Source organism: Panthera pardus, unplaced genomic scaffold, assembly GCF_024362965.1.
Source record: "Panthera pardus isolate Hobbes unplaced genomic scaffold, ASM2436296v1 HiC_scaffold_11, whole genome shotgun sequence".
Taxonomy (NCBI): domain Eukaryota; kingdom Metazoa; phylum Chordata; class Mammalia; order Carnivora; family Felidae; genus Panthera; species Panthera pardus.
Genome location: NW_026526666.1, coordinates 82,395,161 through 82,418,410, shown reverse-complemented (window position 1 = coordinate 82,418,410; position 23,250 = coordinate 82,395,161). Strand labels below are relative to the sequence as shown.

At 43.5% G+C, this 23,250-nt stretch overlaps 1 protein-coding gene across 1 annotated transcript in view; it reads left to right on the top strand.

Annotated features, from left to right (window-relative positions):
- KPNA6 (karyopherin subunit alpha 6) overlaps positions 1 to 23,091 on the top strand; it is a 36,209-nt gene extending 13,118 nt beyond the window's left edge. The window contains exons 2-14 of the mRNA XM_019429843.2: positions 7,139 to 7,272; positions 8,167 to 8,259; positions 8,663 to 8,762; positions 9,611 to 9,705; positions 10,681 to 10,812; positions 11,993 to 12,081; positions 12,971 to 13,070; positions 13,388 to 13,551; positions 13,738 to 13,816; positions 15,453 to 15,578; positions 15,871 to 15,998; positions 17,033 to 17,211; positions 17,814 to 23,091. Of these exons, the coding sequence (XP_019285388.1) occupies positions 7,139 to 7,272; positions 8,167 to 8,259; positions 8,663 to 8,762; positions 9,611 to 9,705; positions 10,681 to 10,812; positions 11,993 to 12,081; positions 12,971 to 13,070; positions 13,388 to 13,551; positions 13,738 to 13,816; positions 15,453 to 15,578; positions 15,871 to 15,998; positions 17,033 to 17,211; positions 17,814 to 18,001 (1,607 nt within the window). The 3' untranslated portion in view covers positions 18,002 to 23,091. The remainder of the gene's footprint in view (positions 1 to 7,138; positions 7,273 to 8,166; positions 8,260 to 8,662; positions 8,763 to 9,610; positions 9,706 to 10,680; positions 10,813 to 11,992; positions 12,082 to 12,970; positions 13,071 to 13,387; positions 13,552 to 13,737; positions 13,817 to 15,452; positions 15,579 to 15,870; positions 15,999 to 17,032; positions 17,212 to 17,813) is intronic.
- Positions 23,092 to 23,250: the final 159 nt, after the last annotated feature.

The window sequence follows — 23,250 nt, the reverse complement described above, 5'->3', positions numbered from 1 at the left end:
GTCTCAAAAATAAACGTTAAAAAAAAAAACAACTGGGATATTGGAGGGATAGAGCATGTGACTCTTGATCTCAGGGTTAAGCTTGATCTCCATGTTGGTCTAGAGATTACTTTAAAATAAAATCTGTTGGGGCGGCTGGGTGGCTCAGTTGGTTAAGCATCTGACTTCAGCTCAGGTCATGATTTCATGGTTCATGAGTTCGAGCCCCACATCAGGCTCTGTGCTGACAGCTCAGAGCTTGGAGCCTGCTTCGGATTCTGTGTCTCCCTCTCTCTCTGCCCTGACCCCACTCACACTCTGTCTCCCTCTCTCAAAAATAAATAAATGTTTAAATAAATAAATAAGATAAAATCTGTTAAGGGCCTCCTGGGTGGCTCAGTCAAGTGTCCAACTCTTGATTTCAGCTCAGGTCATGATCTCGTGGTTCGTGAGTTCAAGCCCTGCGTCTGGCTCTGCGCTGACAGTGTGGAGCCTGCTTGGGATTCTCTCTCCCTCTCTGCCCTTTCTCTGCTCATGCTGTCTCTCAAAATAAATAAATAAACTTTAATTTTAAAAAATCTGTTTAGGGGCGCCTGGGTGGCTCGGTCGGTTAAGCGTCCGACTTCAGCTCAGGTCACGATCTCGTGCTCTGTGGTTCGAGCCCTGCGTCAGGCTCTGTGCTGGCAGCCCAGAGCCTGGAGCCTGCTTCCAATTCTGTGTCCCTCTCTCTCTGCCCTTCCCCCATTCATGCTCTGTCTCTCTCTGTCTCAAAAATAAATAAACGTTATAAAAAATATATATGTTTAAAAAAATGTGATTGAAGCAAGATAGAAATTGACCAATAGTAGAGATTCTAACACTAAACTTGGTCACAGAGGGTGATTTTCTTGACGATAGGAGTGGCATAGTAAATAAACCGTGCTAGGACAGTTGATTTTCCACATGGAAAAAAATGAAATTGAATCCCTATTTCATATATAGACATAAATTCATAGATGAAACATTTGCATGTTTTAAAAGGCAAACTTTAAAACCTCTAGAAGACATAGAGGCAGGCGCCTGGGTGGCTCTGTCATTTACAGCGTTCCACCTTGAGCTCAGGTCATGATCTCAGCGGTTTGTGGGTTCGAGCCCTGCGTTGGACTCTTTGGGAGCCTGGAGCCTGCTTTGGATTCTGGATCTTCCTCTCTCTCTGCCCCTCCCCCACTTATGCTCTGTCTCTCCGTGTCTCAAAAATAAATAAATTGGAAAAATAAAAATAATACCAAATAAATAAAATCTCTTGAAGACATAAGAAGCTATCTTTCTGACTTTGGGAGCATTAAAGGATTTATTAAATAACAAAAAGCTAAGAATAAAAGAACATTTTTAATTACATTATAATGAAAAACTTCTTGTTAACTCCATAAGGTGAAAATCAAAAAAACTAAAAAGCTTCAAACTGCTGGAAGATATTTGAAGACACTTTATTTATTTGTTTGTTTGTTTGTCATTTTGAAAGAGAGAAAACAAGTGGGGAGGGACAGAGAGAGAGGGAGACAGAATCCCAACCAGGCTCCACACTGTCAGCACAGAGCCTGATTCAGGACTTGAACTCGTGAACCGTTGAGATCAGGACTTGAGCCAAAACCAAGAGTCGGACGCCTAACTGACTGAGCCACCCAGGTGCCCTGCTGGAAGATATATGTAACACACATAACCAACAAGTGATTAACAACTAGAATATCTAAAGAGCTACAAATTAATAGGAAAGGGGCTAATAATTCAATAGAAAAATATTCAAAATACACAAATGGATTTTTTACAGGAGAAACATAGCTAATAAACATGAAATCTTACCTCATTAGTAATCTGGGATGTGCAAATCCTTATCTCAGTGAAAGACCTTACTATACAGAGTAGATTGGCAAAAGTGAAAATTCCAGGTAATAAGGTATATATCAACAGAAGCCTGTTGTGTATTGCTAGGATAGTATAAATTGACATCACGTAAAGATGTGGTTTATATATACAATGCAATACTGCTTGGCAGTGAGAAAGAATGAAATCCTGCCATTTGCAACATGTTTGGAACTGGAGGATGATATGCTAAGTGAAAGAAGTCAGAAAAAGATACATGTTTTCACTCATGTGGAACTGGAGAAACTTAACAGAAGACCATCGGGGGAGGGGAAGGGAAAAAATAGTTTCAAACAGAGAGGGAGGCCAACCATAAGAGACTCTTAAATACAGAGAAAAACTGAGGGTTGATGGGGGGGCAGGTAGGGGAGAGGAGAAAATGGGTGATGGGTATTGAGGGCACTTGTTGGGACAACCACTGGGTGTTGTATGTAAGTGATGAATCATGGGAGTCTACCCCCAAAACCAAGAGCACTGTATGTTAACCAACTTGACAATAAATTATATTGAAAAATAAAGTGGCGCCTGGGTGGCTCGGTTGAGTGTCCGACTTTGGTTCAGGTCATGATCTCACGGGTCTTGTATAGGGCTCTGCGCTGACAGCTCAGAGTCTAGAGCTGATTCTGCCGCAGATTCTGTGTCTCCTTCTCTCTCTGCCCCTTCCCTGCTTGTGCTCTGTCTCTCTCTCAAAACTAAGTAAACATTAAAAAAATATATATAAATATAAATTAAAATTTCTCTTAATGAAATGAAAAAAAATTTAAATGTTGGCATCACATGGAAGGCAACATGGTACTAGTTCATCAAGTTTAACATTAACCTGCCTACAGCCCAGCAATTAATTCCTTAGAGTTCTCAAAGTGTGATCTGCACAATATTTCAGAGGACCTGGGAAGTGAAGATTAAAATGTTATCTGCCGATGACATGATATTATACATGGAAAATCCGATAGACACCACCAGAAGTCTGCTAGAACTGATACATGAATTTAGCAAAGATGCAGGATACAAAATCAATGTACAGAAATCAGTTGCATTCTTATACACTAATAATGAAGCAACAGAAAGACAAATAAAGAAATTGATCCCATTCACAGTTGCACCAAGAAGCATAAAATACCTAGGAATAAATCTAACCAAAGATGTACAAGATCTGTATGCTGAAAACTATAGAAAGCTTATGAAGGAAATCGAAGAAGACATAAAGAAATGGAAAAACATTCCGTGCTCATGGATTGGAAGAATAAATATTGTCAAAATGTCAATACTACCCAAAGCTATTTACACATTCAATGCAATCCCAATCAAAATTGCACCAGCATTCTTCTCAAAACTAGAACAAGCAATCCTAAAATTCATATGGAACCACAAAAGGCCCCGAATAGCCAAAGTAATTTTGAAGTAGAAGACCAAAGCAGGAGGCATCACAATCCCAGACTTTAGCCTCTACTACAAAGCTGTAATCATCAAGACAGCATTGTATTGGCACAAAAACAGACACATAGACCAGTGGAATAGAATAGAAACCCCAGAACTAGACCCACAAATGTATGGTCAACTAATCTTTGACAAAGCAGGAAAGACTATCCAATGGAAAAAAGACAGTCTCTTTAACAAATGGTGCTGGGAAAACTGGACAGCAACATGCAGAAGATTGAAACTAGACCACTTTCTCACACCATTCACAAAAATAAACTCAAAATGGATAAAGGACCTGAATGTGAGACAGGAAACCATCAAAACCCTAGAGGAGAAAGCAGGAAAAGACCTCTCTGACCTCAGCCGTAGCAATCTCTTACTCGACACATCCCCAAAGGCAAGGGAATTAAAAGCAAAAATGAACTACTGGGACCTTATGAAGATAAAAAGCTTCTGCACAGCAAAGGAAACAACCAACAAAACTAAAAGGCAACCAACGGAATGGGAAAAGATATTTGCAAATGACATATCGGACAAAGGGTTAGTATCCAAAATCTAAAGAGCTCACCAAACTCCACACCCGAAAAACAAATAATCCAGTGAAGAAATGGGCAGAAAACATGAATAGACACTTCTCTAAAGAAGACATCCAGATGGCCAACAGGCACATGAAAAGATGTTCAATGTCGCTCCTCATCAGAGAAATACAAATCAAAACCACACTCAGATATCACCTCACGCCAGTCAGAGTGGCCAAAATGAACAAATCAGGAGACTATAGATGCTGGCGAGGATGTGGAGAAACAGGAACCCTCTTGCACTGTTGGTGGGAATGCAAATTGGTGCAGCCGCTCTGGAAAACAGTGTGGAGGTTCCTCAAAAAATTAAAAATAGACCTACCCTATGACCCAGCAATAGCACTGCTAGGAATTTACCCAAGGAATACAGGAGTACTGATGCATAGGGACACTTGTACCCCAATGTTTATAGCAGCACTCTCAACAATAGCCAAATTATGGAAAGAGCCTAAATGTCCATCAACTGATGAATGGATAAAGAAATTGTGGTTTATATACACAATGGAGTACTACGTGGCAATGAGAAAGAATGAAATATGGCCCTTTGTAGCAACATGGATGGAACTGGAGAGTGTGATGCTAAGTGAAATAAGCCATACAGAGAAAGACAGATACCATGTGTTTTCACTCTTATGTGGAGCCTGAGAAACTAACAGAAACCCATGGGGGTGGGGAAGGAAAAAAAAAAGGGGGGGTTAGAGTGGAAGAGAGCCAAAGCATAAGAGACTCTTAAAAACTGAGAACAAACTGAGGGTTGATGGGGGGTGGGAGGGAGGGGAGGGTGGGTGTTGGGTATTGAGGAGGGCACCTTTGGGGATGAGCACTGGGTGTTGTATGGAAACCAATTTGACAATAAACTTCATATATTGAAAATAAAAATTAAAAAAAATAAAATGTTATCTGCTGATTCAAAATGGATCAAAGACTTAATTGGTAGAAACTGAAACTATAAAATTCCTAGAAGAAAACATGGGAAATAAGACCTTGGTTCTTGCCAATGATTTTTCGGATATGACACCAAAAACACAACAAAAGCAGAAATAAACAAGTGGGACTACATCAAACAAGAAAGCTTGAACCAAAATGAAAAGGCAACCTATAAGATGGGAGAAAATATTTGCAAACCATGTATCTGATAAGGAGTTAGTATCCAAAATATATAAGGAGCCCATACAACTCAGCAACAACAACAACAACAAAAACCCCCAAGTACTCCAATTAAAAATGGGCAAAGGACCTGAATAGACGTTTTTCCAGAGCAGACATAGAATCGCCAACAGGTACATGAAAAAAGTGCTTAACATCACCAATCATCGGAGAAATGCAAATCAAAACCACAATGAGATACCACCTCACACCTGTTACGATGGCTATTATGAAAATAGATTAATTAAATAACGAGCTAAGCGGCAAAGAAAGACAAATACAAATACATGTACATGTAGAATCTGAAAAGACCAAACTCCTAGAAACAGTAGATTGGTGGTTGCCAGGGGTGGGATTGGGGAAATGGATGAAGGTGGTCAACAGGTACAAACTTTGGTTGTAAAGTGAATAAGTGCTAGGGATCTAATGTATAGCTTGTGACTACAGTTAACAGCACTGTATTATATACTTTAAGGTTGCTAAGAGAAAAATAAAGGCTGCCTAGTATTCTGTTGGGGTGCCTGGGTGACTCAGTCAGTTAAGCATCCAATTCTTGATCTCAGGGTCATGAGTTCAAGCTTCATGTTAAGCTCTGTGCTGTGCATGAAGCCTACTTAGGTAGACAGGTAGGTAGGTAGGTAGATATGTAGATAGAGCGAGTGCGTGCACACGCATGCGTTCGTTGCTCCTTCGGTCAAGCATTTGACTCTTGATTTCAGCTCCAGTCATGATCTCCTCGTTCTTGAGATCTGAGCTGTCAGCCTGGAACCTGCACTGGATTCCCTCCCTCCCTCTCTGCCCCTCCTTTCCTCTCACTCTCTGGATAAATAAATAAACTTAAAAAAAAAAAAACAAAACAGGTTATAGATCACTTATATCTCTATAGCTGGAAAAAAGTTGTAAAGATGTTATTTGCTGTTTTTACTATTTTGACATTTGTACTGCAAAAGTAGTACAAAAGCAATGATGGGAAAAGTTCTGGTGTCTTAGCACAAATCAACACAGTGGCACCAAAGTGTACTAGTAGTCTGTATATTTGCCACTAGCTTACTCACTGTTGGGGAAAAAAATTGCTATGTCCTTGATGCAACAGGACAAATCCAACCTTTGAAAATGTGTCTGGAGGAAGATCGCCTGTGGTAATTAAGTTACTAGCTAAATTAGACGCTTTATAAATTGAAACTGTTTTTAAGGAAAAAAGAGACAAACTGGAAAACAGACTTAACTTAGACAACAAACTGATGGTTACCAGAAAGGAAGTGATGGCAGGGGCATGGGTCAAATAGGTGAAAGGGACTAAGAGCACACTTACCTTGATGAGCACTAACTAGTGTATACAGTTGTTGAATCACTATATTGTACGCTGATATAACACTGTAATTAATAGAACACTACTTGTTAACTATCCGAGAATTTTTTTTTTAATTGCCGCTATTTTCACGTGACTGAATGACAGACTATTATTCAGACTTAGATATTGGGCAGATGTTTTCTCAACATGCATGCCATTCAGGATAGCATTTTCCTTTTGCCTGGAGTTGGGGTGGGGCTGGAGGAGCCTGTGATAGAATGAGAGCCCACAAGTAGATTCAGGCATATTGGTAATGTTCTAGTTTAGATTTGGTGGTGGGTTTACAGATGTTCATTGTATTATTTTGCTTGGTAACATTATATTTCATCTCTTCGTTTTTATCAAATATTACAGAATTAATTAAAAAAAATTTTTTTAATTTGAAAGATAGATGGTGGACGTTAAAGATAACAGTATCTCACTGAATTAGATGTTTTCAAGTTTATTGAGCAAGTCAAGTTTTCTCTGTTGTCATAGAGGGATCATAACTTGTGACCATTTACCATATGGCCTAGCATCGTTCTAATACTTCACAGTAGTATTAACGTATTTAATCCCTCCCACAACTCTCTGAAGTAGGAATAGTTATGTCCATGTTTTAAAGATGAGATGTCAGGTGTTAAGTTATTGAGATTATCAGCCCTCCTCGAGGAGCTTCAGTCCCCCTGAGTAGGGGGGGTTGGGAGGCCGGGTGGAACCGAAGCCCAGTGAAAAGGAAATGCTGTCCTCTTAAGAGCCTTTATATTTGTATCTTCTCTTTTTCTAGAGACCATGGCGAGCCCAGGGAAAGACAATTATCGAATGAAGAGCTATAAGAACAATGCCCTAAACCCTGAGGAAATGAGACGAAGAAGAGAGGAAGAGGGCATTCAGCTCCGGAAGCAGAAACGGGAACAACAAGTAGGTTAACCTGAATATGCTCAAACATACTGTTCAGGGAAATGATCCAGCTGCCATGGTTGGGCTGCTCCTTGCATTTATTCTTCCTTTCCCCTTGGGAAAACAGCTTAGCTCTGGAGCCACTCATCCAGCTTTCTTTATTGTAGAGAAGTGTTGGAAGCTTCGAAGAAAAGAACCAGTCCCTTACTCCTTTTCCACAATTTAGAACAACGTAGACATCATGTATGTCTTCTGTATAACATTCTAGTTCTAGCCCCTTGTTGCCTTCTCTCTTCTTCACCCCTACAGTCAGCATTAGGCCTGGCGCCTTAAGAGGTTCATCAGCTGTTCTGGACTGCCTTACTTCTATGTCTTCAGTCCATTCTCTGGAAGTCTCCCTAGGACTGAGACTGTATGAATGCCTTATCAGCTATGCTCCACCACACACCACCAACCGATTGGTGCCTTGCCCCGGTCTAGATGCTGTCACCTAACCTGCTTGTGCCCACCCTCTTGCTTTACTGTTACTCCTTTCCTTCAAAGCCTTTTATATCCATCACCTTTTATACAAAGGGCACAGAAATCTTTAAATGGTCTCTTAGGGGCACCTGGCTGGCTGGCTCAGTCGGTAGACCATATGACTCTTGATCTCAGAGTCATGAGTTCAAGCCCTGCTTTGGGCATAGAGCTTACTTTAAAAAAAAAAAGAGAATGTTCTCTAAAAAACGTCAAACAATTAGATATAAAACAGTCAAGTGCTTAGATATCTTTCCATGTCCATATATTAAGCTTGGCATTGTCTCAACTATCCTAGCATTTCCTTGGCAATTATTGACATAATTTAACATCGGATCATTCTTTGTTTTCTTTATTACAGTGAGTAGTTTTACCACTATATCTTTTCTTTACTTTCAGCTTTTTAAACGGAGAAATGTGGAGCTGATTAATGAAGAAGCCGCCATGTTTGACAGTCTCCTCATGGACTCCTATGTGAGCTCTACCACTGGGGTAAGGCCCTTACATGTGCTTCAGGAAGGCCTGGGAAGTACCAACGTGTACAGAACAGGCAGTTCACATCATCCAGTGGCTTTGGCAACAACCATGCTAAGCTCTTTCTTCCATGGGCCCTTTTGTAGCTGGTTGGCTTAAAGAATCAGTAGGGTTACATCTGTGATGGAGACACCTGAGAAAACATTTTAAGGGAAGCCCTTATTTGCCTCAGAGGTTAGGAATCATTCAAATATCCCAACTTGAAGCAGCCATGAATTAAACAAACACCTTCTCCTGAGCCTGCTGTTATGCCATCCTCTTGCCCTCAACTCTTTAACAAGCAGGATGCCAAGCAGGGGTGTGTGCTCATATCTAGCTCTAGTGTTGGTTTGCCAAGTCTTAAATCTGTCTTATGTTCTAGGAGAGCGTGATCACACGAGAGATGGTGGAGATGCTCTTTTCTGATGATTCTGACCTACAGTTAGCAACCACACAGAAATTCCGGAAACTGCTCTCCAAAGGTACAAATCCTGGTCTTCCCCAGGGAGGCCCTACGTGATTTAACCTTATGTTTCCTTTCACTGACCTCATTTGTTCCCCTTCACTCGTTCTACTCTAGTCATACTGCTTTGGTGTTCCATGGACAAGCCAGGCACATTCTTACCTTTGTTCCCTCTGTTCCCTCTGCCTGATATCCTCTGGTTGCAGATACCTGTGACGACTCCCCACTTGCATGATCATATTCTAGGTTCTCAACAAGCCTCCCCTGATGCCCTGTATAAAAAAGCAGATCCCCTTCACTCTCAGCATTCTTAATCTTACCCTGCCCTACCTCTTTTTTTTTCCCCATTATACTTATTAATATAATAGAAAGTCTCTCCTCGTTAGGACATAAGCTCTGTAAGGGCAGAGACATTTGACTTTGTTCACTGTAGTGTTCTCAGTACCTGGAACTGGCACATAGTTTGTACTCAATAAAGATGTGATGTATGATAGGAAAAATACTTCTTGTCTCAGTAAATGAAGCAGTCCTGCCGAGAAAAGAATGCTCTTCTTAGAAGGGAAATATTTAGACTAGGGTTGCCCATTTCTTGGGCTTTCTTTTCCTTAATTACTAGCTTGCTTAGTTTCAGGAAGCCAAAGGCAAGTACACCTAAATTAGGGATTGGTTTTCTCTTTAGCATCCTAACTAGATCACATAGTTCAAAAATGACCGACTATTGTGAAAACCACCTCACCAAAAAGGAGTTTGGAAATGTTGATAAGGACGGTCAGGACTACCTAGGAAGGATGATAAACCGACCCCAGTGAACGCACCAGCCGAAATCTCTCCTGACTTTTCCTCTCTTTCCTTTCTCCCCTCTTCCAGAGCCTAGTCCTCCAATAGATGAAGTTATCAACACTCCAGGAGTGGTGGATCGGTTTGTAGAGTTTCTGAAGAGGAATGAGAATTGTACATTACAGGTGAGGACTGGTGTAGAGGGGTACCAGATGAAAGCCCCTTTTCCAAGAAATTGTAGTTGAGTGTTTCTATAGACGCATCTCTCAGGAAATAGACAAGTAATATGAGGAACTATTTAAGAGATGCTTCAGAGGTCTTGGCCTCAGATAAGAGAGCCAAAACCTCTTCTCTAAAACAATCTTGAAGGACACCAGAATAGGACAGGCTGATTATTCAGTTATAAATCAAAGGTTCTGGGGTGCCTGGCAGGCTTAGTCGGTAGAGCATGCGACTCTTGATCTCAGCGTTGTTAGTTTACTTAAAATATATATCTACTTTTTTTTTTTTTTTAAACATTTATTCATCTTTTGAGAGACAGAGAGAGTGCAAGCAGGGGGTGGTCAGAGAGAGAGGGAGACACAGAATCTGAAGTAGGTTCCAGTCTCTGAGCTGTCAGAGCCTGACGTGGAGTTCGAACTCACAGACTACGAGATCATGACCTAAGGCGAAGTCCGGACGCTTAACCGAGTGAGCCACCCAGACACCCCAGTGATCTCGTACCTCTAATTACCTGTGTGACCTGAAGCAAATCATTTAGCTCCTCTGCGTCTCTCTTTTCAAAAATGAGTGATGAGTCGATGCATTAAAACTTAACCGGAAACTCAGCTGAAAGGGACTTTGAGTCACACGTGTCACTCTAATACTGGTTTCAGAAACGAAGAATGTGAATGAAGTTCAGGGAATAAAGCAACTTGCCAAAGGACTCGGGTGCTATGGTAGTGCAGAGCTAGACTTGGGACCATTGAAGCCCAGGTCCATTCTTCCCATTGTGTCACATCACTGCCCATACTGTGTTTTGTCATTTAAAGGAGAAGAGGAAAAGGCTCAAGTTTTAGTGTTTTAGTCAGGGGCAAGAGGCCTACTGCTCTCAACCAGCTGGTAGGCATGGCTGCTCTGTCTGGAATGACCTCTCAGTCATGGCTTAATCTCACTTCCAGTTTGAAGCTGCCTGGGCTCTAACGAACATTGCCTCTGGAACCTCTCAGCAGACCAAGATTGTCATTGAAGCAGGGGCCGTCCCCATTTTTATAGAGCTGCTTAACTCAGACTTTGAGGATGTACAGGAACAGGTAATGCTCAAGTTTGGCTTAATTCTTGATAGTACATGTATAATAACAAATACATTTGGTCTTTGTTCCCGGTTCCTAAAAATTCCTAAACACCTTGGAATTTTCTGAGTGATAGGAGTGTCTTTTGTTATTTATAATGGAACACACCCAATGAGATGACTGGGTGGGGTTCCTAGATAGCGTCAAGATGAGGGGGTTGTCATCAGAACCCCCAACTCTTCCATCCCTCCACCCCACCTCCCCAGAGAGCTTCTGGGTTGGTGAATACATTGATGTGGTGCCCTGCAGAGGGCACAGAAGTTCTGCACCACCCTGACCTCTCTCCCCATACCTTGCCCTATGCATCTCTTCCATTTAGCTCTTTCTGAGCTGTGTCCATTACAGTAAGCTAGTAAATGAAAGTAAAGTGTTTTCCTGAGTTCTGTGAATCATTCTAGTGAACTGCTGAAACTGAGGAGGGGATTATGGGAACTTTTGCATTTATAACCAGTTGGTTAGTAGTATTATGACACCCAGGAATTGCGACTAGTGTTTAAAGTGGGGGTAGTATTGTGGGCCCGAGCCCTTAACCTGTGGGGTCTGCGCTAACTCTAAGCTTAATGTCAGAATTGAATTGGATTGTTGGACACAAAAATGGTGTGGGAGAATTGATTGCTGGTGTAGGGGAAAAAACATAACATTTGGCATCAGAGGTAGGTAGTATTGGAAAAAAGACACCACAGTACCCATTTCTCACTATCTACGCATCGTAGAGATAAAGACACAACTTGCATTTCTTCACTGGACTTTATTGATTGGATAGAAAATGGAAAGTGGTACCAAGATTTTTTCCTTCGTTACTACATATGGAGTAGATCCTATCAGGCTGCAAAAATGCAACTTTCCAATCGCTTTCTCTTTTTCTGGAGAGTGGGCATAGGGAGGTCTTGGTTTGGCTTCTTAGGCTGCAGTAAGATGTCAGCCTATCTTTCCCACTAAGCCAAGAACTCCCAGAGGAAAGGCCGTCATAGAACAAGTGCTCAATAAGGATGTCAACAAGGAGGGTACCTGATCCTGTTCAGGATGTCTTGGACCTTGATACGGTTTTTGTCCTAGTTACTGATGGGTACTCACTCTGGTGTAAAATATTGACAGGAGCCACTAGAGTCTGTGAGTGACAGTTCCACCGTCCCCTTTTCAGGCAGTCTGGGCACTGGGAAACATAGCTGGAGACAGCTCCGTTTGCCGAGATTACGTCTTGAACTGTTCCATCCTTAATCCTTTGTTAACGTGAGTAATTATGATCATCTGCAGCTGGGGCATCTATAAGGCAGACACATGGCAGATCTTTTCGGGGCAGCTTACATTAAGATGTTAGTAAATGCAAAAACACTAAAAGTATGCTCATTGCCAAGGTAAAAGATCGGTATCTTTTGAGAGTAAGAAGATTGTGCCACTGGTCTTTGCTGAGTACAGTCTTCTGTTTCCTGACTGTATGGCACTATAGATTCTAGTGTTGGTCATACCTACCTCATCATTGAGCCAGAAGAGAGAGGCAAGACTAGCCCATCTGGAAAAATCCAACCTTCTCTAAAGAATGCATTGATTTATCATTTTATGCATAGGTACATTGGAGAGCTCTGTTGTAAAGCACAGATCAAAGACCCCATGAAGGAGCATAGGAGTCCTTCTCCCGTCCGTCCCTCCCATACCCTCAAATAGAACTTCATCTAAACCAAAACAGATAGATAAACTGTTCTTCCGAGACCACAGCCCCGTAGACTACCACCATAACTCTTTCTTGGGCCCTTCACAGATCTTTAGCTTTTATGTCCAAGGAGAAATAAAAGTATTCCTTGTTTAGATCTTGTGGCCACGGTTAGAGGCACAGTATGTCCTACCTTAAAAGGTTTTCAGATCTACTCAAATTCCAGCCCTTTGTCCTTATTAGCTGTGGTCTTAACTAGCCACAGCTGGTCCTAATTCTCTGTGAAGATGTAGGTCAGGCCTCCTGGTCCAGACAAGCACAGTTAACTTAGGTCTCTGGGTTGGAAGACAAGGTGAGGCTGCAAAAATCTTAAGGGTCTGATTGGACTTGCTCCTGGGGTTCATAGGTGACAGCCCTGTGCCAAGGGCATCATTGCTCAGGATCTGTCTTAAGACTTTGCTGTTTCCTTAGACTCCTTACGAAGTCCACAAGACTGACAATGACACGGAATGCAGTATGGGCCCTGTCAAACCTCTGCCGAGGAAAGAACCCACCCCCCGAGTTTGCAAAGGTAAGAGAGCTTACCAGTTCCTGAGTGAAAGCAGTTTCCTTCATATGTAGGAATTTTGATATGGGAGTTTTCAAGTCTTTGGGTTACCCCTTAGAGTCTCAGTCCCTGGGAAACTAGAAGAGGCAATTGTCAGTGAAGTAGGTGATCTCATGTATCTTGGACAGCAAAGTCAAAAAGGTAGTTCTGATGGTATAATGTAGGAGAAATCTCTAGGGCTTAGAATTACTTGTAGAGGAAGGGACAGCAATGTTAGGGTTAGTGGTAGAGCTGACGTAGCCCTGTCCCTCCATGAGTCTCTCTCACTCTGCTTCCAACAGGTCTCCCCTTGTTTGCCTGTGCTGTCTCGCCTACTCTTCAGCAGTGACTCAGACTTGCTGGCAGATGCTTGCTGGGCCCTTTCTTATCTGTCTGATGGCCCCAATGAAAAGATCCAGGCGGTCATAGACTCTGGAGTCTGCCGAAGATTGGTAGAGCTTCTAATGTGAGTGGTCTGATTAGAAAGTACAGATTCCCTAAGTTTCTCCCAGGCTCTAACTAAAGAACTGCAATAAGCATTCTGCTGCTTTCTGCAAAGATCTAGAGCCATGAGAGTGCTGCCAGCCTTGGTGGTCGGCAGGCTGGTAACTGTGTGCTGGCCCTCTACTGATCGGTTCTCCCTTCTCTGTAGGCACAATGATTACAAAGTGGCCTCTCCTGCCCTGAGAGCAGTTGGTAACATCGTCACTGGAGATGACATCCAAACCCAGGTAAGGAGGAAGAGAGCTGTTTATAGACAAAATCCTTCCCTGATGTTGTGTGTGTGTGGGGGGGGGGGGGGGGGTAGAGTGGGCAGTGTGGTAAGGAGAGAAAGCATGGGCTTGAGTAAAAAATTCCAACTTTGACACTTCCTGTATGATTGTGGGCAACTTAGTTGCCTTCATTTCTTCTACAAGTTGGAAGCAAATCATCTTCCACTGGGAGCTTTTGAAGGAAAACTGAGTGGAATAAACTGCCTTACTACCTGAGACGTTATAGGGTAATTCTCAAGTTTTGGAGTCCTGGTCCCCATGAGACACTAAAAGCTGCAGAACCTTATCCCTACTTCCTATACCTTTAGAATCCCATCTCATGTTAATAATACTTCCAGTGAGGGCACAGTAGGAACAGTCCTTTGTTCAAAGGCTAGAGATCAGAGTATTGTTTAAGTCTTGAGTTGGCATAATTTGGTAGGATTCTTGACAAATTCTTGAGTGATCTCACTCAAACCCACACTCACTACCTAGGTCATTCTTGTGTGTGTGTATGTGTGCACGTGCGCGAGCGTGTGCATGTATGTGCGAACATTCATAACATAAATTGTACTGCTTTTACCATTAAGTGTACAGTTTAGTGGCAGAAAGTCCATTCACCTTGTTATCTGTCAACACCATCCATCCCCACAACTTTCCATCATTCCAAACTGGTTTTCTGTACCCATTTAATAATAACTCCCCATCCTCCCCCCCTCCCCCCCTTCCTCAGCCCCTGGTAACCATCATAACACTTTTTATCTCTTAGGAGTCGATTGCTCTAGGTACCTTATATAAATGGAACTATATATAGTTGTCCTTTTGTGTCTACTTATTTCACTTAGCATAATGTCTTCCAGGTTCATCTGTATGTAGCATGTGTCATGCCTTCATTCCTTTTTAAGGCTGAATAGTAAGCAGTCCATTGTATGCATATATCCCATTTTGTTTATCCATTTGTCTGTTGATAGATTCCTGGGTCGTTTTTACCTTTTGGCTATTATGAATAATGCTATGTTGAACAATGTGTACAAAAGTATCTGAGTCCCCGCTTTCAGTTCTTCTAGGTACTACCCAGAAGTGGCATTACGGGATCATATGCTAATTTTATGTTTAAGATTTTGAGGGACCACCATACCATTTTGCACACTAGCTGTACCATTTTATACCTTCAATAGCTATATACTAGGTTCCAATTTCTCCACAACCTTACCAACACTTGTATTGTCTGGGTTTTTTTTATAACAGCCATCTTGATAAGTGTGAAATGGTATCTTATTGCAGTTTTGATTTGCATTTCCCTAATGATTAGCGATGTTTGGTATCTTTTCATATGCTTATTGGCCATCTGTATTTCTTTAGAGAAATGTCTGTTCAAGCCCTTTGACCATTTTTTAATTGGGTTCTTCAGTTTTTTTGTGTTTAGTTGTTAAGAGTTCTTTATACATTATGGATATTAATCCTTATCAGATATGATTTGCATATATTTTCTCCTATTCTGTGACTTACCTGTTCACTCTGTTGATGGTATCTTTTGATGCACAAAAGTTTTTAATTTTGATTAAGTCCAGTTTACCTAATTTTTCTTTTATTGCCTGTGCTTTTGGTGTTCTAGGTCATTCTTAACTGTTCAGCCCTCCCTTGCCTCCTCCACTTGCTGAGCAGCCCCAAGGAGTCAATCCGGAAGGAAGCTTGCTGGACCATTTCAAATATCACTGCTGGCAACAGGGCTCAAATACAGGTACAAGCAGTGGAGGGGAGGGCAGGAGCAGATGGGAAGGCATGGGAACTTGAGCAGTTGTGGGTTATTTGCTTCCAGAAGAAAGAATTTGTTTCCCTTTAGAAATTGGAGCCAATATGTGCTATTAAAGATTCTTTCTAAGAAGCCAGGTTCCTCTGTAGCTTCTCTACGGGGAGAACAGAGGATTCCCAGGAAGAGGAAGATGTCTGAATCATAACTGATTTTGTAGGCTAGATTTGCTTACTCTTTTTGAAGTGACTTTCTCTCTACCATGCTCCCCATCTTCTCTCAGGCTGTCATAGATGCAAATATCTTCCCTGTGTTGATCGAAATCCTTCAGAAAGCAGAGTTCCGTACAAGGAAAGAGGCAGCCTGGGCCATCACCAATGCCACATCAGGAGGAACCCCTGAGCAGATCAGGTATCACATTCATTTTTCATTGTCTTGAGTGGTATGTATACTGTCCTTCTTGGTTCATGGTCTGCAGTGACTGCTAAACTGCCTTTTCTGGAATAGATATGCCCTAGATCTAAACCAGCAGCTGGTTTAACTGGTAAGATGCTAGATTGGTACTGAAATTTGGAATAGATTGCTCTAAAGCATGAACTTCTTTTCCTTCCTAGAGAATAGAGACCTATAACACAGACATCCATTTCTCCTCTACTTCTTTCTCCAGAGAAATTTAAATCCATGTAATTCCCAATTATCCATATAAATGAAAGAGAACCAAACTGTGGCTCATTCACAACAGCTTCTTTGGGAAATCACTTTTGGGGGTGACACTTGGGAGAAACAAACAGAAAGCCACTGTATGTGTGTGCATTCTTTGATTCTGGTTTCCGTTATCAACATGAGTAGGGGTGATGGGAACTGGACAAGTGTTTTGTCCTCAGATTGTGGCCCAGGAAGAGAAGTAGGAATAGATTCAACATATTTAAAGCCTTAGGAGAAAGGGGATAGCCGTTGGTTAAGCTTTGAAGGACACAGGGTTGCAAAAGCCCTTTGGGACAGGAAAAGCATAAGTAAAGGCACAAGAATCAGAAACTTGGAGATGTTTACACATTTGGAAGGTAGGGTCCTTGGAAGAGAATGATGGGAGGTGATGGGAGATGATGGGTAGGAACCTGATTGTAGAGGGTCTGTTTTGTCATGCCTATAGAGCTTGGACTGAAAATTTTAAGCAGGGAAGCAATGTGTTCAGAGTGGTAACATTACACTAAGGGGACATTAGAGATGAGAGGAATCTATGACAGCCTTCCCCATGGAAATGAACTAGACTTGGAGCATTGGGAGGATGGAGAGACTGAGATAAAGGATAGGTGGTTGTGAAGGCTCAGCAAGAGGGGGTTGCTCAGAGACCTGATGTGTGAGGGAGACCCACAGGCCCCACAGCACCTGCCTAGCACCTCCCTTGCGCTTTGTTAATTTAGAACTTGCCCGGTCTCTGCCCTTAGGTACCTGGTCTCACTGGGCTGCATCAAACCCCTGTGTGACTTGCTGACTGTGATGGATTCGAAGATTGTGCAGGTGGCCCTCAATGGGCTGGAGAACATCCTTCGGCTTGGAGAGCAAGAGGGCAAGCGCAGTGGCTCAGGGGTCAACCCCTACTGTGGCCTCATCGAGGAAGCCTATGGTATGTGCCCTCTCCCCAACCTCACCTCTGCCTTCAGTAGAGAAGTTCTAGGTCATGACCCAGGGACTGTGAGCCCCCAAAGTAGTATACATGTGAGGCTGTGGGATTTGGGGGGTCATCATTGAATGCAAAGTTCTATCCCATCATATCCTTCTCCCTCTGAGGAGCAGTAGATCAGTTCTGTTTTTTGATAGGTTCTGTCTAGTAAGGAGGTATGGCACAGATGCAAAAATACAGCTCTAGAATTGATGAGAGAATCAGGCACTGGAAGGTATGCTTCCAGCTGAGTGTCTAGCAAGTCCCAGTAAGAGTGCTCATCTTACGACTTTAGAGAGACTAATGATTTACCCAGGCCACACAGGTAGTTAAAAACAGAATCAGGACTAGAACTTCTGGCTTATAGCTGACATTTTGGGTTTTTTCCTTTGGGGTTATGTAGTTTTAGGAAAAGGTCTTAATTCTCTTTCAGGTCAGAGATCTGATCATATTACTTGGTAAACATTAACATACCACAAGGAAGGAAAAACGGATAAATATTTCATGGCCCCGTGGAAAAGCAATCACAGTTCACTCTTGTCCCTCCTTCCTTTTTGCCACCATAGGCTTGGATAAAATTGAGTTTCTCCAGAGCCATGAGAACCAGGAGATCTACCAGAAGGCCTTCGACCTCATTGAGCACTACTTTGGTGTAGAAGATGATGACAGCAGCCTGGCCCCCCAGGTGGATGAGACACAACAGCAGTTCATCTTCCAGCAGCCTGAGGCCCCCATGGAGGGCTTCCAGCTATAATGTCTGCCTCCGGGGAGGGGAGGGGATGGGAAGCACCACCAACCAGCGGAAAAGCAGCCCTCTGGTGGGCGGGAAACCAGCCCCCCCATCATCAGCCACCATACACCTCTGCTGCCCTGGAAACTGTGCTCTTGACCTGCTCCGCCCCCTTCCCTGGAGGGAGCACCCTCTGGACAGACAGAACCATCTGAGGCTCACATTTGGGTTTTGTGACAAGAAGGGGACGTGTTGGGTTTTCTTCCTTACACTATATTTTGGCTGCACATATGTCTTTAACCCAGGAGCCCCAGGGGTAGACAAAGGAGGACTGAGGTAATCAATTTTGCACCTTTTTTTAATTTTATTTTTTCTTTAGTGGTGACTTCCTTCCCTTTTATCTTCCTTCATCCTTCCCAGTTCTCTGCCCTGATCTGTGTAACTCTTATCTTGGGTACTTGAGCAGATGGAATGTTCCAGAGGTGGGGGGTGGGAGGGGAGGGGAGAAATCCAAAACAAAGTGTTCTTGCTCTGACAGAATATTAATCTTGTATGCTTGGATTGAGTTATTTAATTTTTTTTTTCTTTTGCACATTTTTCTTGTATTAAGATTGCTCTTTCCAAGAGCCATGAGTTCCTGGTTTTAGGAATCCCAGCTGCCAGCATGGTCTGGGACTAGAGGCTGAGGGGGAGGTCACCATGAGACAAAGGCCCCTTCCTCCCTCTAACCCCTTTCCAGACCTCTTTAGTTTGGGAGATCTCCTTCCCTCTCCAGGGGCAAGTACACCAGTGGGAGGGGAGGGGAGGAGCACAGGCCTTCAGATGGGGCTTCCCATGTGTCGCTACTGATCCCATGTTTCCTACCCACCTTCCTATGGTGCGACCCAACTTCATTTGTTTACTTGAAAAATTCCCCTCGGAGTTGAATGAACCTCTGAGGTAGCTGTATTTTCTCCTAAGCACGAGACAGGGGGCTGTGGGCCTTCCTCTCTCCTGAGGAGAAAGTCCTTGCTCTGGTGACCCATAAGTTGCAGAGGAGGCTGGAGTGAGAGCGTCATGTATTGGGATAGCCAGGGATCCCTGCCTTTGGCCTTTCTTCTTCCTCTTCCTCTTCCTCTTCCTCTTCCTCTTCCTCTTCCATAGTTGGATCATGTATATTTTACTTCCAAAGGAGAGAATGTCAAAAAGTTCTGTATTTTTTTATATTCTATATATTAGGTAGGTCAATCTTAATTGGTCTCAAGAGGAAGAACTGTCTGTAATTTCTAGAAGTAGGATACTGTGAGGAAGACCAAAAAGAGATGGGGAAGCTCCTTTGCTCAGGGAGCCTGAGCTTGGTCCTTTTCCTCTCTGCTTAGGTTCTGGGCCACCAACCTGGGACCAACCCTTAGCGCTGGAACCTTTCCATAGCAGGTCAGCCTGGTCTGATTGTCCCAGTACCTGAAGGGAGCAAGGATGGCCCCAGGGCCCAGTGAAGTCTACCACTCTAGTCCTTACTGCTAAGCGTCCTGCTTATATTAGGAAACCCAAAAAGCAGTCTGCCTTCTCAGATTCAGTCTCAAAGGCCCTGTCCACATAAGTTATCACACATGGCTGCTTCTCCAGTTATCACAGAACTTAGCAGCCTCCGGACTTTTGTGAGAGTCACTGGTATCTTTCCTGTTTGGGAATTCTTGGACCTGGTTTGGGTCTTGCCCTTCCTGGTGACAGTTATAATCCTAATGCCTTTTCTCTTTGAGGAAAGCTAGAGTGATGCTTCAGTGGCTTGCCTGCGCTTTGGTGGATTACAGGATAGTAGAGCCCAGTTGTTGGGGAAAAGGATGGAGAAAGCTGCTGGCTAAGTGTAGACCAGCTGCGGAGCTGTGGGCACAGTCGGGTCCCTGCACCGAGCTGTAGTTCCCCTTCCCCAGAGACTGTGCCACTCTTGCTCCCGTTCCCACATATCCCCCCCCGGCTCAGGTTAAACCTATACCCCTCTGCTTACAGATCTAAAGTTTAGGTGCTCACTGTCGGCCATTGGTCTTGAATTTGCCCTCTCCTTCTAGTGTTGAGATCCAACTCCAGAACCATTTTCTAAGGAAGGTGGTTTGGGGCTTGTGGTTGTCACTAAAAAGTCACACCAATGCTGTTACACTTTAGTGAGTCAGATGCTATTCTTCAGCTTAAGAATGACAACTACCAACCCACAAGTAGGCAAGGGGCAGGACCCTTGTCACTTAGCCAGCTGACTCCATCATGAAACTATTCTCCTACAGTTCAAAGAAAAGCCACCCGCCCCCCGCGCGCGCCCCCCATCCTTATCCAAAGGGCAAAGCACTTTAGTAGGACCTATTTTATACATCTCAAGCAATAGTTGAGTCCCTGACATTGGGGCCAGATTTTTCTTGTGAGACATACACATCCTGCTTTTCCCAACTGCGCCTCTAAAATCTTACACTTCAGATCTGGGACCTGTACCAGATGGAAGATTCTCTTTTGATCTTCTGGCTGCTGCTTAAAGCCAGTTTTCTCCAAGGACTTCAAAGGTGAAGTCTCCCAGGGCACAACATGAGGACAGATTTCTCATCAGATAAAGTGGCCTCTAGGAGCTTTCCTTTGTTGGTGTCTTCCTCAGACCATATTTTCCCATTATTTCCCTCTAACCTACCCTTTCAGCCAGCAGGTAAGATTCTTCCAGCCCACAGGGGCAGTAATGCCACCTTCTCTGTCTCCTCCTCTCCTTTGGCCCTCTTGGGAAGCAAAACATTATTTCTGTGGCCCAGCCTTGACAGCCACTCTTTGTGGGCAGCCCCCACTTGGACTCTAGACCCTGGCCTTGGTGAAGTCGAAGGCCGCTTTTTGGTGGATTTCTGAATGGATGTTGTAGGGATGAAGGGGCTCCCCAGCCTGTCGTAGGGAATAGCCTGAAAAGACCTGTTTTTAGAATCTCCCTATGTTGGCACATGGCTGGTCTATCCATTTTAAGATCTCTGGTGGAGGTGGAGGTATCTAGGTGTGGATTAGAGGACAAGGAGCCGCCTTCTTAGCTCAAGTGTTCTAGTACTGTTTGGAACAGTGCCAGCTTTTCTTTATTGCCAGCCCCTCTGGTTATCCAACCCCCTACATCTTCTCTAGTACTAATAAAGTCTCTAGTCTCAGAAACCTGCCTTCAGTTCTGAGCTATCCCCAGTGACTGACTGCCTCACCTTGGTGTTGGCTACAGCCTTCCGGTAGAACCACATGGGTTCCACTTTCAGCTGGCCAGCCTAGTTACTTGGGGCACTGTGTACAAATGACCCTTCGGAGGAGCAAGCATTGATGACCTCAGCTTTCAGGAACCCTTGCTGTCCGCTCCCCCCCCACACACACCCCTTACCTAGAACCCTTAGACCTACTCCTACTCTTTGCCCTGGAAGCCACTTTCCTGGAGCCCTGTTTTTTGGAGCTAAACTGCACAGATTATAGCTGCTACTGTACTTGGTCAAGGAAGAGCAAAAGAAGGCTCTCAGGCACACTCTATTTCTCTCAAGCCACACCAGTTTAAAATGAAAACCGTCTTAGCAGAATGAACTGCTGGATTTCCATTTTCTCATGTCTACTACCTGCCTTTCCTCTACATCCTAGAGTTACCCATTCTAGCAGACTAGAAGGGAAGGAGATGAACACCTAACAGTACTTACTCCTCTTCCCACAGTGTCCTTTGGAGGCCTCAGCTCATTTGTTCTGGCCACATCTCCTCCCTGAGACTCATTCAGCTTGGTATCCATCATCTCTGACTCCTCAGTAGATTCATCTTGTGAGCTGAGATTCTGGAGTTTGAGTTGAAGGCAGGGAGCTGTAAGGAGAACAGGCTGGCTGGAGGCCTCAGGACTGTGTGTGCCTCCCTGGAAGAGGCAAGGGTGCAAGGCTCAGTGTGCTGAACCATAGGAAGTGTTCATAACCAGCAGCAACATCTTCCAGGTAGGACTATCCTAGAAGTGAGTGCGTGAGACTTGAGAATTTGCTCAGAGTAGGTTTCTTCCACAGCCGTTTAGGATTTCACATTGTAGACCAATCTTGTCCAGTATTTTTTCTGTTTTAACTTTTGAATTCTTTTGTTAAGCCAGCAAGCTGACAATTTGGCCCTGCGGGGATCCATGTGGTAGACACTAGCTGCTCTTTGGCCAAGGCCTTCATAAATGATTCAGTCATCCCACTGTCTACCCCCTAGCCCCACCCCCACACTAAGACCATGATAAGGGAAGAATTTGAAGTCCATACCAATCAAGTCTGTGAATTAAAGCTGTTATTTTTCCTCTGAGATGGCATTTTGCATCAGGCCTGGGGTATGTGTAGAACCAAAACTAGGTGTGGGAGTCAGCATTAACTTTTGGGTTGGGCCCAGAGCATCCAGGAAAAGGTTTGTGTAGTGTGTTACAGAGGTCTCCAGTGGGTCTGGGCCTACTGTGCTACTTCTGGGCCAGCCTGACTGCTGATGTTCACATTAGCACATACCTGAACGGCCAGACTTGCTCCCCTGTGTAGGTTAGATTTTCAGCCCTTGGGTTTGGGGAGAGAGAACTCTGCCATGCCTTGGGGGCAGTGAAGGAAGTCAAAGCTCAGATCCAGAGACTGGCTGGGAACCTCCGACTCAGGATGTCTTTAATGAGTCCACCTCTACAAGAACTCTCAGGCCCTGGAGCTAGGTACTGTCTCTTTCAGCCAGCTTCTGTGGGAACTGTCTGACTGAACCACTGAAGAAGCATGGGGGGTGGGAAGGCGGTATGAGGTCCCAGCCACCCAAGACAGACTGGATGTCCTTCAAAAACAGCTTGGGTTCCCAGCTAAAGACCCTAGGAAGCTGAATCAAAACTTTTTCCTCACTGGTTTATTCTTTCCAAATTCATTTGCTTTTAGTTTTCCAAAAACTATAAACTCTGGCTGTTTTCCATGTTCTCAGGGCCCCTGGGTAGACAGACAAAGCTTGATGATTTCAGAGCAGACATAGGCCAAGAAGCCGTGGCATTGAGTGTGCTGAGTCCAGACAAATGATATTTATATACACATCCAAATTTGAAGAGAAAATGTATTTCTTTAGGTTTCAAACACTGTACTAGATATAAAGCAAAAATAAAAACCTGTTGCAAAGTTCTAAATTGTCTTCTTTGGAATGATCCTAAACTAGAGTTTTGGGAAGTGAATGAGGAAAGGGTGTTTAAACTTAGGGCCTAACAATGGAATTAGGATTGCAGCAGCTTACTCCTGCTACAAAGAATTTTTTTAAATCCGCTTTATTGAGATATAATTGGCATACA